This window comes from Sinohyriopsis cumingii, chromosome 3 (assembly GCF_028554795.1).
Source record: "Sinohyriopsis cumingii isolate HCF-2022 chromosome 3, ASM2855479v2, whole genome shotgun sequence".
NCBI lineage: Eukaryota > Metazoa > Mollusca > Bivalvia > Unionida > Unionidae > Sinohyriopsis > Sinohyriopsis cumingii.
The window spans coordinates 94890195-94907011 of record NC_142963.1 but is presented as its reverse complement, the minus strand read 5'-3'; the positions used below and the strand labels follow the sequence as shown (position 1 = coordinate 94907011).

The window sequence follows — 16817 nt, the reverse complement described above, 5'->3', positions numbered from 1 at the left end:
TATAACTTGCCCTCATAAAACCTTAAAACAGACAGAGATCAGCAATGAAGAGTGACAAAAAATTTGAGGTGTGGATAGAACCTTTCAACTTTTGATTAAAGTCATTTATTGTTATAGTAACATCCTTCATATTGTATGGCAGATGATGTGTTACCCTTGCTCAGACATGCACTCAATCATTTGGTCCACCAACATTTTTATGTAGATAATCTTGTCTTTAGTTAAACAGTGCTCAAAACTTCTGATAGCCCAATTCCCGGAGCCCCTTTTAATTTCAGGTCAGGCCCATCCTGTATTCTAAAAGAGGTAAAAATATCAAATTTGTCCATGAAACTTTGATGGCACAATTAAATGCGGAAGTGTATTTATAAGATGTTGACATACCTGACATAACATGGTGCAATTTGATTAAAATCAGATTGCCATTGTCTGACATGAAGTGGTGATCTGATTTTAATCAAATTGTAACATTGCATTTCTTGCTAAAACATGATTTTGTTCTCCCAAACCCCTTGACATGGTCATGTTTCAAGAAAACACAATTTTCAGTAATCATCAAAAATAGAAAGAAAAAAACCCCACCACTTTCTGTATATGCCTATTACATGTAGCATATATAAATAGTAAACAGACATGATTGGAGCTGATGTAAAACTATCCTCTTGGGTGGGGGGGGTTGTGTGGTCTCCCTTATTTGATCTTTTCAGACAGTACAGGAGTCCCCCCTGCCCTAACTGTGATGTTGCCAAAGCTTAATTGTATCATTTGGTGTACAGTTATTATATGCATTGCTATACTTGTATTTTTTGTTAATTCTAATTTTAAAATAATTTGATATAGAATATTTATAGATTTTATTTTTATATAGTATATTTTTTTTTATTATATATTCTAGATATTCATCCATTTCAAGAAAGTATTTCTCCATCGCCTCCTCATCTTCTAGTCTTCTACATCATCTTTTCTCCCTTTTCCTCTGTTTTTCTTTTCTCCTCTCTTCTTTTCTTCCCTTAGGTGTTATGTTCTCTGTTTCTTTTCTGTTTATTTGTGGTATTCTTGTCGTTTGAGTGTTTTTGTGTAGTTGTTTCGGTTCATTGTTCTTGTTTGTTCTTGACATTGGCTTAGGGTTTCTCGATCATCTGTAATACTGTTCTTGTATAGTATTCTCTTCTTATTTGTGGTGTTGTTGTTTTTGTTGATGTTGTTGGTAATGGTGTATTATTTAATTCCTACTCCATTGCCTCTATGGTTTTTCTATTCTTGTTTTTGGTGTTGTCATTGGTGCTGCTATTGTTGGTGATGGTGTTCTACTTCACCTTCCCTGTACTTTTGTTGCTATTGAAACCTCTTTTATTACTTCTTGTACCATTAGTATTCTTCCTTCTTCTTGTATTTGTGTCTGTTTTGTTTTTGCATTTATTACTTCTTTACAATTAGTTTTTGTCCTTGTTTCCTTCTGAGGCTGGATATTCTGAAGTTCTATCTGGTTTTTTGGTTGTGTTTGGTGGTGCTGTTGTTTGTTTTGATCCCTTTGTCATTGATTTGGCTGTCTTATCTTTCCAGAGGCTTCTTGCTGTATTCCTTCTTTGTTAGTCAGACAATTGTGTGGTGTGTGTCCAGTGGTTCCACATCTATTACATTTCCAATGATATATACAGCCCTTGTACCATGATTTTATTAAGAAACCATGGAGGAAGAATGCTGGTTTAATCTTCGATACATCTTTCTTTTCTATTTCTAAAAGCCTTGTTCCGTTCTTGATGGAAATCATAGGGATAAAATACATACTTGCCTTTTTTACTTTAATTTTCAGTTTTTCCTCAGATTGTTTAACTGTTGCCTTAAGGGGAATCTCCATGGGTATTTTGAATAGATGTAATTCCATTGTTTTCTTTTTGATATTTCTTCGTTTGGGTTCTGGTTATTTTATTAGTAGCTTTTCCCCAGTGATCTCCATTTCTCCATAAGGTAGTATGGGCTTGTTCCCCTTCAGTCTTAAGATCCATCCTTTAAAACTTTTCCTATTTAAGGAGTCTGCTAAGTTACTGAAGTCCATATTGTATATCTGTAGTGCTACTAATATCCTCGAACAGCTGGGGCTATTTTCTAAAGGTATCATGGAAACATTTATCTCTTGTGTGCCTTCTTTATACTTGCATTCAATAAAGTCTCCATTTTCTGTCTCAACTCTATTGGTATCAAAATATTTTGCTAGTTTGGGAAGTTCCTTATTTGATGCCATCTTGCTCATGCAGTGTGTGCCACTCATGCTGAGTTATTTCCAATTGTTCCAGAATATTTTTCCTCTTGTTAGATTGTAAATTTGTATCCTGTATATTTGTAAAGTTTTTCTTTTGTCTCTTTCAAAACGTCATTCTAGTTTCATGTTTCATCTTCACTTCTTGGGTCTGGTTGACTTTCTCACGGTTTGCTTTGTATGCGTCATTGCCAATAAAAAAGTAAGACTTTACTTCTCAAGATGGCATATCAGAATGATACTATCCTTTGGGCAGTTTAAATAGTGGTAATTAAAAGGCAAAGAGGTCAGGTATAGTCCACCATTTTACATGTTAATTGGCTGACAATAGCTAGTGAGAAATATTTGAAGACTGTAATGGGTGAGTCCATTGTGCTAATTTACATAAGTACAATCAGGACATGGAACAACCCAATGTAAGTAAATCAAAGAGGTGCTTGATGCATGTTGTAGGAGAACAAAATTTATTGCATATCATTGCTTTGAATGAAAATGTTTGAGCATATATATTTTATAGGCTGACAGGTTTTTGACAAGTTTTTGAAAAGGGGCAACGTTTCTTTGAAGTTGGATTTTATAAAAGCATGATCATTTCATTTGTCAGAATCATGTTAAAGTGCAGTTCATTTTTTAAGCCAATTTAGGGAGCAATTAGCTATTGATAGTATCAGCAAAGCCCAACAAAAGTGAACAGTGAAATTTCAGAATGGAGTTTTACTTTGTGAATCATGCCAGCAACAACAAACACGATTAGATGGGGAGAGGCAATTCATTTTTTGCACATACTGCAAAGAACATAGTGACACATGTTAACTTGATTCTGACCAGCTTCTGGTCTGACACTTGCATTACCATCAGCCCCCTCCCCATTAATTTTACATTTGAATTGTAGCATTTGCATTGTTGTGTGGCAAATAATATTAAAAAAACTGGAAATTTTGTGCGTATGGAAATTAAAGTCCAGGCTTGTTGAGTCTCAATCAGGGCTTGTGATATTTTTTTAAGTCACCAGCCCTTGGCCTGTGTCTAAAAAAAAATTCTTTGAGCACTGTTTAAGTTTCAAGAAGAAATGGTGTGATTTAAGCTAAATTTGATATTCTTTATCAAAGGGAATATGATTGCCTTTCTTGTTGCTGTTGTGAATTTTAAAAAGAGTTGTTTCTCTTGTTTAACTTGTATGTTTGTACTAAAATAAAAAGTGTTTTTCTGAATTTTAGCTCAGTAACTTCAAAGCTATTTAGAGGGATTGGAAATAATATAAACAGATAATTTTCAGCATTCCTTAGAAAGATGCTGATGGTGGTGACAGATTCACATCTTTATGTTAATTTTAGTTCAGATTATTCATTGTGTCATTTAAAGCAGTCATTTCTGAGGAAGTGACTTATGGTGGTGGATGATGTGAGAGATCTCCACTTCTTAGGGTTTTTGGTTATTGTTATCTAGGAGATGATCAGCAATGGTGTTATATTTTTCCCAGATTGAGTAATTAATAACATAAAATATGAAATTAAGGGATGGAATAACAGAGAACTGAGCAGAGATATAGAAAAGAAAAACATGAGCCCCCATATTTAAAATAGAACAATTTAGTCAACTACATCAACAAATGAAATCAAACATGACTTGTGAATGATTCATTTTCTCTCAGCAGTATAGTTACAAAATTATGCAAATTGCAATTAGCCATTCTATTACTTATAGAACAAATTTTATTGTATGATTGATTGATGGATTGAACTCTGATTGATTGGCATGACAGCATCACCTGGTGCTTCCAGCGAAATCACTGCTGGTGATCAGTCAGTGTTTCCAAATCTTTTCTTCTCTCTCTCTCTCTCTCCCTTTTTAGCCTCTTTGGGTCATCAACCTCCTGGATGCAGTCTGCATTATCTTTTCTCTGTGCAGTGTGTATGGAACTATCTTGTTTTTTTAAAACTTAAATAGTCAAATTTGTTTTCTTTTCCTGTGTTCAATGAATATTCACACTCTTTTAATCAGATATTGTCTATCGAAATCAACAGAACTAGCTATGGACATTCACACTAATAAACAAGCATCCTGTTATCATAAATTGGTGTCTTGTTAGTGACTACTGTGTTCTTAGCTGAGAAGTGTGGCATAATTAGCCCTCACTGATACTTTTGTGGCCTGCTGTTGCCATAAATTTACCAACTGACCTATCAGTTGACACACGTTACTTGATTTTCAGTTGAGTAGAATTCACACTTAATTACACATGATTCAATCGACTTCATTCCTTGTCTTAACTATGTTACTATGCTTATTAGTGATTCATTGTCATAGATTTCCAGAGATAGGAAAATCAATATTCAACATATATGATACAAATCATTGACCAATAATTTACATATTCACACAATTTGCATCATAAGAAATACATGAGATCTTCTACTACATCAGTTCTTTTATGTACAAACAAGTGAATCTGAACTCATTCGTACAACAAAATATTGTAAGAGATTCTTGTGTCACATAAATCATAACAGCACGGTTATTTCTGAACTCAAGGAACAATTGAACTATGAATTTAAAATAAATAAATTCAACAATAATTACAAACTTGTATCAATGAACACATTGTATGTAATTAAGACTAACCTTTTGCTTCATTTGAGATTTGCACCTCTCTATGTAGCTGAATCTCTCTCTTTCTATGTCCTCAACTTTCTGACACTCATCCTTAAGATTAGTTAAAGAGAAATATTTTCTATTTCCCTGAGTCAAGATTATCCGCTTTGGCAGAAAAATTTGGACTGATTAATTCTATGAGGGGAACTATTCTACAACCCTGAATTCCATCTGAGAACACCCCCCACATTTAGTTTAGCCATTCAGGATTACTACTTTACCAACCAAAGTCTCTATCACTCCCATGGAAGTCAGAAAATTCTCCCCAGTCTGATTTTTTAAAATCTGTTTTGGAAAACATCACTTTATGGCACTTGTTTCAAATGCACTACAATTTCCTCAAATATTCCCATGGTACATATCAACCCTAGACACTTTACTGATAAGACCTTACATTAACATTGCACCCCTGTCTGTTCTTAAACTGTTAAATAAGGGGATCCTTAAATAATTTAGTTCAAGCATAGCAGATTCTATCCATGGTAGTCAACAGTTCATTGTTAGACTAGCTAATACATCAGTCTAAATAGGTACATGTCATGCTGACCATGAAAGAATGTACTGTGAAATTATCTACAGAACTATTCTTCAAAATTTTGCACCATTACAATATTGTTACATAATTATCTCCCCTAGATGACATCCAGCATCATAACCAAGTTGCAAATGGCATGTATGTCCAAAGGCTGCCATAAAATCTGACACACTTTGTTATCTTATAGATTATAGTGTGCTTCCTGTACTTAAGGAGTCATAACTTAAGATTTTTACATTCAGAAATTGTTTTTAGTCTTGGTTTACAATGGAGTAATCTGTATGAATGGACCAGGGGAGGGAAGTCAGTTACAATAACTTGGAAAAACATTACATAGATATGTAATGGAGAAGATCATTAGGGTCACATCTGTCTTTCCACATGACAATGCAATAAATGTGTCACACATATTATTTCCAAATATATTTTATTTCTCATTTCTTTTAGGTAATTTGAAGTATAAACATAGTCCAGGTGAATCAACAGGAAATTTCCGCTTCAAGTTCAAGGTGTCAGATCCAGAGGATAATGACCTAATTGACCAGGATTTCTACATAACTATTATGGGTGAGTACTATGCTCATATTTAAAGATTATGTTATGTGGGGCAATAAATGGCTTTACAGTACAGACTAGATACTATTGATTACTATTTTTACATCCAAATGAAAAGGTATTTATATACCTATTAGGAGCAGCATCAAAAACACTTTTTTCTTGCTGTTACACTTATATATTCCTATTTTGTATCTTACAGAGGACCGATTTCTGCCCAGGGTAATATCCAACAAGGAGCTTGTGGTAGCAGAAGGTGGGAAAACCAAGATTACAACAGATTATCTCTCCTTTACTGATGATGATTCAGAACCTGCATCCCTTAAATACCTGGTGATCTACACTCCAAAGTTGGGACAGTTAGAGTTTGCAAATCAGCCTGGTATAGCCATTAATATTGAAATGAATCTGTTTCACTTTTTTAATATGTTTTTTGTGTTTTACATTTTGGTGTTTGTGGTCTTATGTTTCTGATTTTTGCCTTCTCTTCTAATTTTTATACCATGCCTAAAATGAACAAAAGATTTTAGCTCCAGGTTTTTGTATCTTTCATTCTTTGATTGTTTCATGTTGTATGTGATTATGTTGCAGTGCTATCCAAATGTGTGATCATTTTGACTTATTTTGTTACATTTTGTATCTTTCAGTGAAATTAATCCAACTGCCTGCATACACAGCTAATAGTCCAGGTCTCTGACTTTACCTGCTGACAGGTTGCATCAGAATCAATTGTCTAAAGTATAAATTGTTTTGCTTCAAACTTGGGGTAGTGTTGACCTATATTTCATGATTAAGTATCCATGGAAACTTTAATAAGTTCTTAGCATAATTATTAATCTTTATACGAGGTAGTTATTACATGTCACCTCATTCAGATACCTTTTAACTCACTTCTAAGGCCAATTACAAACAACATAGACTTGATCTTCCATTACATCATATGGTAGCTGATCATAGTCTGTGTTGTTTGTTCTACTGATTACTCCCAACAAACTGCATTGACATAGATCTGCTGGCACATTATGCAAGTGCAGATCTGGGTCTGTGTAGTTTGCAGTTGGACTCGGCTTATAAGTGAGTATAGATGGTAGTCTTTGACAATTTTTGTCCATACCCACTGTTATCTCTAATGTCATAACTCGGGTGTCTACAACCTATTTTACATGGCGTGCCACTTTTTTTTCTGGATTAATTACAAAATGAGTGAGTGCATGCCACCAGTAAGCAAGTAACACTGTTAAAATCGAGATTTTTGACTGCGCTTCATATGCAACACAAAACCTCTCAATGTACCACCTTGTGGCACATGTGCTATAGGTTGCCGACCCATCATAACTGTTATTAAATTGGAGATAACAGTAGTATGGGGAAAATATTGATGAACAGAGACCAAAATGAATTAGGTTATTCAAATGAGTTGACGTTAAGACATTTTAGACTCTTACGTATGAAATATAGGCCAGCAAATGACTCCCTGTGCTGGGAGCAGGTAAATTTTAACTTTTCACTAGGCACCTGATGGCAGTAGGCATCACTCCTCAGCATAATGATGTCAGAATGACAGACAACTTAAATGTGTGCTGTTAGAAATACAGCCTTGTCTTGACCTGTAGACAGAAGACTAATTATGATCATTATTTGTATGGTTCTGTTGCAAGTTTGTTATTTGCTGTATATATTTTTGTATAATATGTATCAGTGAAAGGCAAAGACTAAATCTGATAGCACATTTGACAGCAGATTTGGGTTGGGCATTTATATAGAAGTTGATTGTGTGTTATACTCTGGGGAAATAATACCAAGTCAAGCTAGTATGGTGCTTTGCTCAGTAACATTGCAGTCTTGGATGCCTGATATATCGTATCGGCTACAGTAACATTGCAGTCTTGGATGCCTGATATATCATACCGGCTACAGTAACATTGCAGTCTTGGATGCCTGATATATCATACCGGCTACAGTAACATTGCAGTCTTGGATGCCTGATATATCATACCGGCTACAGTAACATTGCAGTCTTGAATGCCTGATATATCATACCGGCTACAGTAACATTGCAGTCTTGGATGCCTGATATATCATACTGGCTACAGTAACATTGCAGTCTTGAATGCCTGATATATCATATCGGCTACAGTAACATTGCAGTCTTGGATGCCTGATATATCATACCGGCTACAGTAACATTGCAGTCTTGGATGCCTGATATATCATACCGGCTACAGTAACATTGCAGTCTTGGATGCCTGATATATCATACCGGCTACAGTAACATTGCAGTCTTGAATGCCTGATATATCATACCGGCTACAGTAACATTGCAGTCTTGGATGTCTGATATATCGTATTGGCTACAGTAACATTGCAGTCTTGGATGCCTGATATATCATACCGGCTACAGTAACATTGCAGTCTTGGATGCCTGATATATCATACCGGCTACAGTAACATTGCAGTCTTGAATGCCTGATATATCATACCGGCTACAGTAACATTGCTGTCTTGAATGCCTGATATATCATACCGGCTACAGTAACATTGCAGTCTTGGATGCCTGATATATCATACCGGCTACAGTAACATTGCAGTCTTGAATGCCTGATATATCATACCGGCTACAGTAACATTGCAGTCTTGGATGTCTGATATATCGTATTGGCTATTGGCTACAGTAACATTGCAGTCTTGGATGCCTGATATATCATACCGGCTACAGTAACATTGCAGTCTTGAATGCCTGATATGTGGTACCAGCTACAGTAATGTTACAAATGGGCTTCTTCTTTAAATAAAATCATCATTATTATTAGTAGTAGTAGTACAAAATGACAGCAAAATTAGATCAGTAATGTTGATAAATTAGGCTTTAAATAATTTTATTTTATGGTATTGTGTTGTTTTAGGTGTTCCTATAAGTGAGTTTACCCAGTTGGATCTTGCTGCTAATAATGTGCAGTATGTCCACACAAGCAAGATGGAATTTTACATGGACAGGTTTACTTTCACCGTAACAGATGGAACTAATGATGTGAGTTTATCGTCAAGTCAGATTTACAGATCATAGCCAGTGAATACATTTTTTTTATCTAATTTTGTCTTAAACCTAATTGAATTTCTTCTGTGCAGTATGTATGTATATTTGCATATTTCTTTTCTCCTTTCCTTTACATTAACTTCAATTTTTTTGTATAGAAATGTAGATAATTCATATATTCTTATTTTTGTCATCTGTGGTAACATTTAATGAAATTTATTAAATTCATTTAATGCCAGTCTTTTATTTTACAATGTCATGGCTCAGAAAGAAACTACATGTTGTATACATTTTGTATGGTTTAATGCAGGTGACACGGACATTTTTCATCAACATCAGCCCTATTGATGACTCCATCCCCCTTGTTATCAACAGAGGATTGACTGTACAGGAGGGAGTACGCAAGATCATCACTGAGTTTGACCTCAAGGCCTTGGATAATGACACTCAGGTAGGGCTGATGATGGTAATAATGATGAAATTTGTTATTTATGTGATTATTAATGACCTACAGGCCTTGAATAATGACACTCAGGTAGGAATGGTGATGGTAATAATGATGACATTTGTTATTTATGTGATTATTTATGACTTCAAGGCCTTAGATAATGACACTCAGGTAGGAATGGTGATGGTAATAATGGTGACATTTGTTATTTATGTGATTATTAATGACCTACAGGCCTTGAATAAGGACAGGTAGGAATGGTGATGGTAATAATGGTGACATTTGTTATTTATTTAATTATTAATGACCTATAGGCCTTGAATAATGACACTCAGGTAGAAATGGTGATGGTAATAATGGTGACATTTGTTATTTATGTGATTATTAATGACCTACAGGCCTTGAATAAGGACAGGTAGGAATGGTGATGGTAATAATGGTGACATTTGTTTTGTGATTATTAATGACCTACAGGCCTTGAATAATGACACTCAGGTAGGAATGGTGATGGTAGGCAGCATTAGTTACTTTTTGATTATTACAGATTTGGTTTTGGTTTTTGTGGTATAACTCCATTTTCAGCACATGACAGGCTATGTGTGGCAACCAGTAAAACTGGTGGAAGAAGAACCATGTAAAACTCTGGGAAGAACCACCAACCCTTAGGAAGTTCTTGCAAGTTTTCTCACATACCCATGTTGGCCAAACCTGGATTGTTAATGACTTCAAGGCCTTGGATAATGACACATAGGAATGGTGGTGGTAATATAAGTGACAGTTATTACCATGATTATTAATGGCCCAGAGGCCTTGAATAATGACACTCAGGTGGTAGGAGTGGTGATGGTCATATATACATTTATATGTGTGTGAGTGTGTGTGACATTAATTATTAACAAAACTGTGGATAGTGACACTCAGGTAGGGCATTGATTGTAATATAGGTGACATTAGCTGCTGTGATTATTAATGACTTTAGGCCTTTGATATTGATGTAGGGATAATGATGGTAATATAGGTGAAATTGGTTATTACTATGACTACTAATGACCTCAAGGCCTCAAGGTTAACGACATTCAGACAAGGGTGATGATAGCAATAAGGGAGACAGGAGTTATTGCAATCAGTATTAATACAGTGGAAAAAATATTGTAATTGCATAATGTGTTTTTTAATTGAAATGAGATATGTGATGATATGTTAAGGTAGCAAAGTGAAAAATAGTCTGTTAATATTTACATGTGCATAAAATGAACATGTCCACATATACTAATTAAACACTAACTTTGCTAATTCCTATTGATAATCAACCAGTACTGTCACTAATAAAGGTTATAGGTTATGTAATCACACTGATAGCATTTTGGACACTCAGGTTAATCACCAGGCTTACTGTCACTATGCATCATATACAAATTAAAATGGTCACAACTTCAAGATTTTTCATGAAATTTTTAGTTTATACTCATAATTAATTGTTATTGGTGGATGGGTTGGGTATGTTTTTAAAATAATCAGTTGATTTTATTTTGTGTGCTATATGCTAATCAGGTGTGCTTATCTTTCAAAATTGAACATTTTGTCCTTCAGTAAGCTAATGTTGATATGTTATATCAGGGTTTATTATTTGCTCTTTTTTTTCTCGATTAATTTTACATTGTCATAATCATGCAGTAATTTTCCATATTTTTTTATACTGTGTGACACATGTGTCTAAAAATAGTATAGTGTATTAGAAACTACTTTGTAAACAAATAAATTATTCTCATTTTGTACATGCTTTAGCTTGTGATTTATTAGATTTGTTCGTGGACAAACTAAACAAGTTGTTTCATCCATTTGAAAGTAGAGATGATAAAGTTAACAATGTGGGTGAGTTCACAAATAAAACTATCAAACAAGCAAAGGAATGAACACGATATTCACAATCTCAACAACAAAACATGAGAGACTCAGTAATTGAAAATACCATTCTGATCACTAAAGAGTTATTAGGAGAAATGTTCATAACTTTTTACAATTAGAATGTTCAGACTATGAATAGTGCTCTCTAGGGTCTAGAAAAGCATACTAAGGCCAAGGGCTCTTGCATATCTATCAGAGACATACCATTTTACAAATCAGTCAGAACACTAAATTTTAGGGGGAAAAAGTGCAAATGAAGGTTTTGGTAGGAAACTATAAGCCTCAGAGCCAATAAGCCAAGATGACAAAAAAGTTTTATATCTGCTGGCTAAATGGACTGTCACACAACATATGCATTGCAAGTTTCCCTTTTTAACTATTTTGATACATTGTTAGGCTAGTGATAGTAGATATACACTGTATGATACTGGTCACAGCTAGGGTACCTCCAACACTGAGCATGCAAGTGACAAGGCATAAACATAAATATCTTATTTAGCTGGTGATAAGAATGACAATATAATAAATATACTTTTTCATTTATGCATCTTAAATTTCCTCAAAATCTCCTTTCTTTGTTAGTTCTGCAAATGTGAATGACATGATCCATGCCATGGAAAACCTTATACACAAATTGTAGTATAATTTAGACTACATTTCCAACTGAGATCACATTCACATTACATCACTAAACTGACCCAGTAAATCCAATCCAACATAAGCAGAAGAGCAGAATTGGTTTGGATCAGTAGAACAACAAATTCCATCCGTTCCAGATCAACTTGAATAGTTTTTCAATGTGCATACATCTTGAAATATGACTCTAAGTTTCAATTTTAAGTAGAACAAATTGAGAATTTTTTAAAACAAATGTCAAACATGTAACAAAGTTCAAATGTAGCTTGGCAGTGCTATGTGCACATTTATATTGTTACTGTTTATTGATGAATCTATGGTTATGTATTTATTTTGAAAGTAGTGTATTCATTTATTATTAAGCCTTAAGTAGGAAAATGAAATGAGTATTTAATCAAAAGGTTACTGTATTTGTATGGGAAAATATGAACTCATTTTTTCAGAATAATACTTCACTTCCAAGGTTGTGCAATATTACTCAGAAAAAAAGGGTTTATATTTTCCCATACAAATGCAGTAACCTGTAAATATTTGTACTTTTTGCCTTGTTAGCTTTAGCAGACAATAAAATATGAGTGTATTTTCCCTGCTGCAGAAATGTCATCATGAGTTCCAAAAATTGTTTCATAGTTATGTATGCAAATTTTTCAAACTTGCATAAGTATCACACATTGAATATTTCTTTTGATGTTTTGCTGATAGTTATCACTGAATTGACAACTGCACACCACATTCTAAGATGGTGAGTGAATTTTGTCAGAATATCTAAGCAATCAATGAACATGTCTGGCATATATGAAAAATTTGGAAACCTGGTCAACTTCTACCTATTCTCCAGGCAAAACCCATGTGGGTATGTGTTCTGGACATTTAAAAGCATTCATGAAACAGGACATTTGCAGAAAAATGTCAAGAGAAAATAGTGAATATGCAAATTTGAATGCTTTTAATACAGTGAAAAAATGATTTCCAAGAAGTTGGATATCTGAGGATCAATTAAACAGTACGTTCAGACATTGAAACCATCTTAAAATGCTGTATATGGTGAATTTAACTTTGTGATATTTTTTTTATCTAATTGGACATTAGTTGATGCAAATCTTTTGCTGTTAGGATACAACACATATCCTGAACAATAAAAGCCCAAAGGTGAAAGAGTGTGTGTGTGATTTGGATTTTTAACGTAGCTTTAAAAAAAATTCAGTCATATCGCTATGATGTCTGCAGTGTGGCAGTTTATAGTGATGTATAGCACTGGGGCATCATGTCGCAGACATGTAGCATGATGTCCCACCCAGTCACATTATCCTGACACCAGGCCGACCAGTCCTAACACTAACCTCTTAATGCTCAGCGCTAAGCGAGCAAGCTGTTAGTACCATTTTTGTAAGTCTTTGGTATGACTCAGCCAGGGATCGAACCCACAACCTCCCACATCCAAGGCAGATGCTCTAACCACTATGCCACCAGAGCAGTAAAAGTGAAAGAAGATTGATGTAAACATGATCACAGATGAAACATGATGGTATTCCATGAAGTCTATATTGAATTTGTTTTAGTTTTTGTTATTTAAAACATAAATATTATTCTCATCTTTTCAGGAGGATTTACTGGTTTTTACCATCATTCAGTCTCCAGTCTATGGTGACATTGAACTTTACCATGACAGCAAGTGGTCATCTATTACAACTTTCACCATGAAAGATATCTTTGAAAACCATGTCAGTTACAGTCATGATGGCAGTGAAACAAGGGAAGACAATTTTTCTTTCATTGTCTCAGATGGGACAAATGATATGTTTGCCATGCAGAGAGATGGACAAGGGGGCATGGCTCCACCACAAACCAGTCCACAGGTAAGATCAACAACCCCCATCCCAAACAAATCCGTGAATCTGCATTGAAGAAGTCTAAATCTGAATATATAAAAATCTGTGTTCTTAAGCTGTTTGGAAAATAAAAGGATATATATTAAATAATCTTAGGCATAAAATTACAATTAAAATTGAAGCCATTTCAAATGCAAAGTGTGTGTGAGTGTGTTTTGGATTTTTAATGTAGCTTTAATTTTTTGGGGTCATATTGCTATTATGTCTGCAGTGTGGCAGTTTATAGTGATGTCTAGCACTAGGGCATCATGCTGTAGATATGTAGCATCATGTCCCACCCAGTTATATTATCCTGACACTATACCAACCAGACCTAACACTAAAACCTTAATGCTGAGCACCTAGTGAGGCAGCTGTTTGTACCATCTTTATTTTATAAGTCTTTGGTATGACTCGGCCAGGGTTCGAACCCACAACCTCCAGCATCCGATGTGGATGCTCTAACCACCAGGCCACTGGAGCGGTTTCAAATGCAAAGTCATCTTACAGTTGTGAAAACTCTTGTAAATTGTACATGAAAAGCTTATCAGACCAATATGAAATAATTCTGATATTATTTGTACATTTTTCAGTTATTTATTTAAAAATTAGCTCTAGTTAAGTGTTTTGACATCAACAGATGAAAATGAACCCTTGTGCATGGCAATACTTAGCAAACATTCAGTAACATCTGCAAGACTTACAAAACTAAGGTGATTTTATATGAGTATACCAGTATAATTGAAGAATTAACTCCATGTCCTTATACATGTATAACTGAGGACTTCACTACTTATGTCCTTGTATGGGGTATTCCAGTATTACTAAAGAACTAACTTGATGTCATTGAATGGGTATAAAGTATAACTGAGGAATTTACCTCAAGTCCTTATACAGGTATACCAGTATTTACTGAGGAAATAACCTCATTTCCTTCTATGTAATGTCCTTGAATGGATATATCAGTGTAACTGAGGAATTTACCTCATGTCTTTATACAGGTGTACCAGTATTTACTGAGGCATAACCTCATTTTCTTTCTATGTAATCTCCTTGTAACTGAGGAATTAACCTGATGCCCTTATATGGTATACCAATATAAATGAAAAATTAACTTCCTGTCTTCATATGGGTATACCAGGTTAACTGAGGAATTAATTCCATATCCTTAATGCATTTCTGGATATTTTTATGATAATTCTTATCATTCTGCATAAATTGTTCAGGACTTTGAAATCACCATCCTTCCAGTGGATCATGGCAGCCCAGTCCTAGAGGCCAACCTTGGTCTGCAGTTTTTGGAAACTAGTGGTGCAATGGTATTCAATCTGATCACATCTCAGGAGCTCAAAGCGTCTGACTCGGACACACCTACAGTCAAAATCCTGTATGTCATCACCAAGGGTCCACAACATGGACGATTGGAAAAATTAGGAAACCCAGGAGTGCTGCTGCAGTCATTCACACAAGGTATATCTCTCTGTACAAGAACAGATTTGGGTGTATTAAACTGTTTAACAAATCTTGTAATATTGGTACCCAGGTTTATTTAAAGCTCGTGAATTTTCAACGTAATTCTATTAACCCTGTACCTCATAGAGTGTATGGCTTTTTTAGCCCTCCGATACACATGTAGCAATGTTACCCATTTTACATTTTTGGTACACATCTATTATGTATGAAAAAATTTAAGAGTAAAGTCCGATCGTTACAGCTGTGTAATTATTTTTATGTAAGAATTTTTTACGTGCTTTAAAATCTTGAGAGAACTTGTTCACCATCATGTCAGTGAAGCCGCGTGACCAACCGTAGCTGCCATTTCTCGTACTCGAAATTTCTGCGTCTACATCACTAAGTCATCTGAATTTGATAATTAATATAAAAACTAATTGCTACCTAAATCAGTATCAGAGCCTTTTACCTAAGTTATTGAATCTTTCATAGTTGTGATTATAATCATGAAAAGTACTGAATGAAATCTGTGACCTCCATTTTGGAGTGTGGAGAATACAACCCAGTTACTTTAAAATAGCAGATTTTGACCAGAGTATAAATAGAAACCATGTGATCTGACGTAATGGTCATTCACAGCAATGAATGAGGTATCTAACGGGTTTTCCCCGAAGGTGGCGCTATGAAAACCCACTAAAAATGGCAGATGTTTAAAACAGGTGTCAAAAGGCACTTCCATGCAAATGGAGTAGAGGCATCAAAAGGTGCTTTGATGTGAATGGAGTGGATGCGTCTAAAGGTGCTTCCATGCAAATGGGATAGAGGCATCCAAAGCCGCTTGCTTGAGGTAAAGGGTTAATTAGATTGATTTCTCTTTTTTTTCCATTATTTATTTTTCTTCAGAAGTATGCATCAGTCGAAACCATAATTATGTTTCTGAATTTAAAATGTGAGACTTATTCATAACATGGAAAGACTAAAAAATCATAAGACTGTGTACATGATATTAGTTTGCCTTATTTCATACTGCTGAATTCATATTCACTTGTACATGTCCAAAAGTAGTATGATGCCAGATATTTTATTTGTCATACTTTAATTACAAACCCTACAGTATTTAACGTGTCACTCCCATATTTATTGCATTGATGACTCTTTTTCTATGTGAGCAATAGTCTAGAGTTATGAACTTGATGACAAGTATGACTTTACATAATTTTCAAATTTATTACAAGAGCTTATATGTTTTCCATCATCTATTATCCAACATACTCCCATCCATTCACACGTTTGTTATTGCATCTTCTAAACTGCTTGAAGAATTGCAATAAAACTTTATACATGATCATCCCCTAGGTCTAGTTGGTCTTAACGCATTAATCCCTGGAAAATTTTGTCTTTTTCCCCTGAAATGTGAGTAGGAGACACATTTGGGGGGGGGGGGGGCTGCTCCTGAATACATCCAAATAAACTGT

At 34.8% G+C, this 16817-nt stretch overlaps 1 protein-coding gene across 1 annotated transcript in view; it reads left to right on the top strand.

Moving 5' to 3' along the window:
• Positions 1 to 16817, top strand: part of LOC149803322 (extracellular matrix organizing protein FRAS1-like) — a 307035-nt gene that overhangs the window by 249505 nt on the left and 40713 nt on the right. Inside the window, exons 38-43 of the mRNA XM_089953030.1 lie at positions 5892 to 6011; positions 6202 to 6381; positions 8903 to 9027; positions 9344 to 9484; positions 13624 to 13878; positions 15117 to 15360. Coding sequence (XP_089809156.1) covers positions 5892 to 6011; positions 6202 to 6381; positions 8903 to 9027; positions 9344 to 9484; positions 13624 to 13878; positions 15117 to 15360 — 1065 coding nt within the window. The remainder of the gene's footprint in view (positions 1 to 5891; positions 6012 to 6201; positions 6382 to 8902; positions 9028 to 9343; positions 9485 to 13623; positions 13879 to 15116; positions 15361 to 16817) is intronic.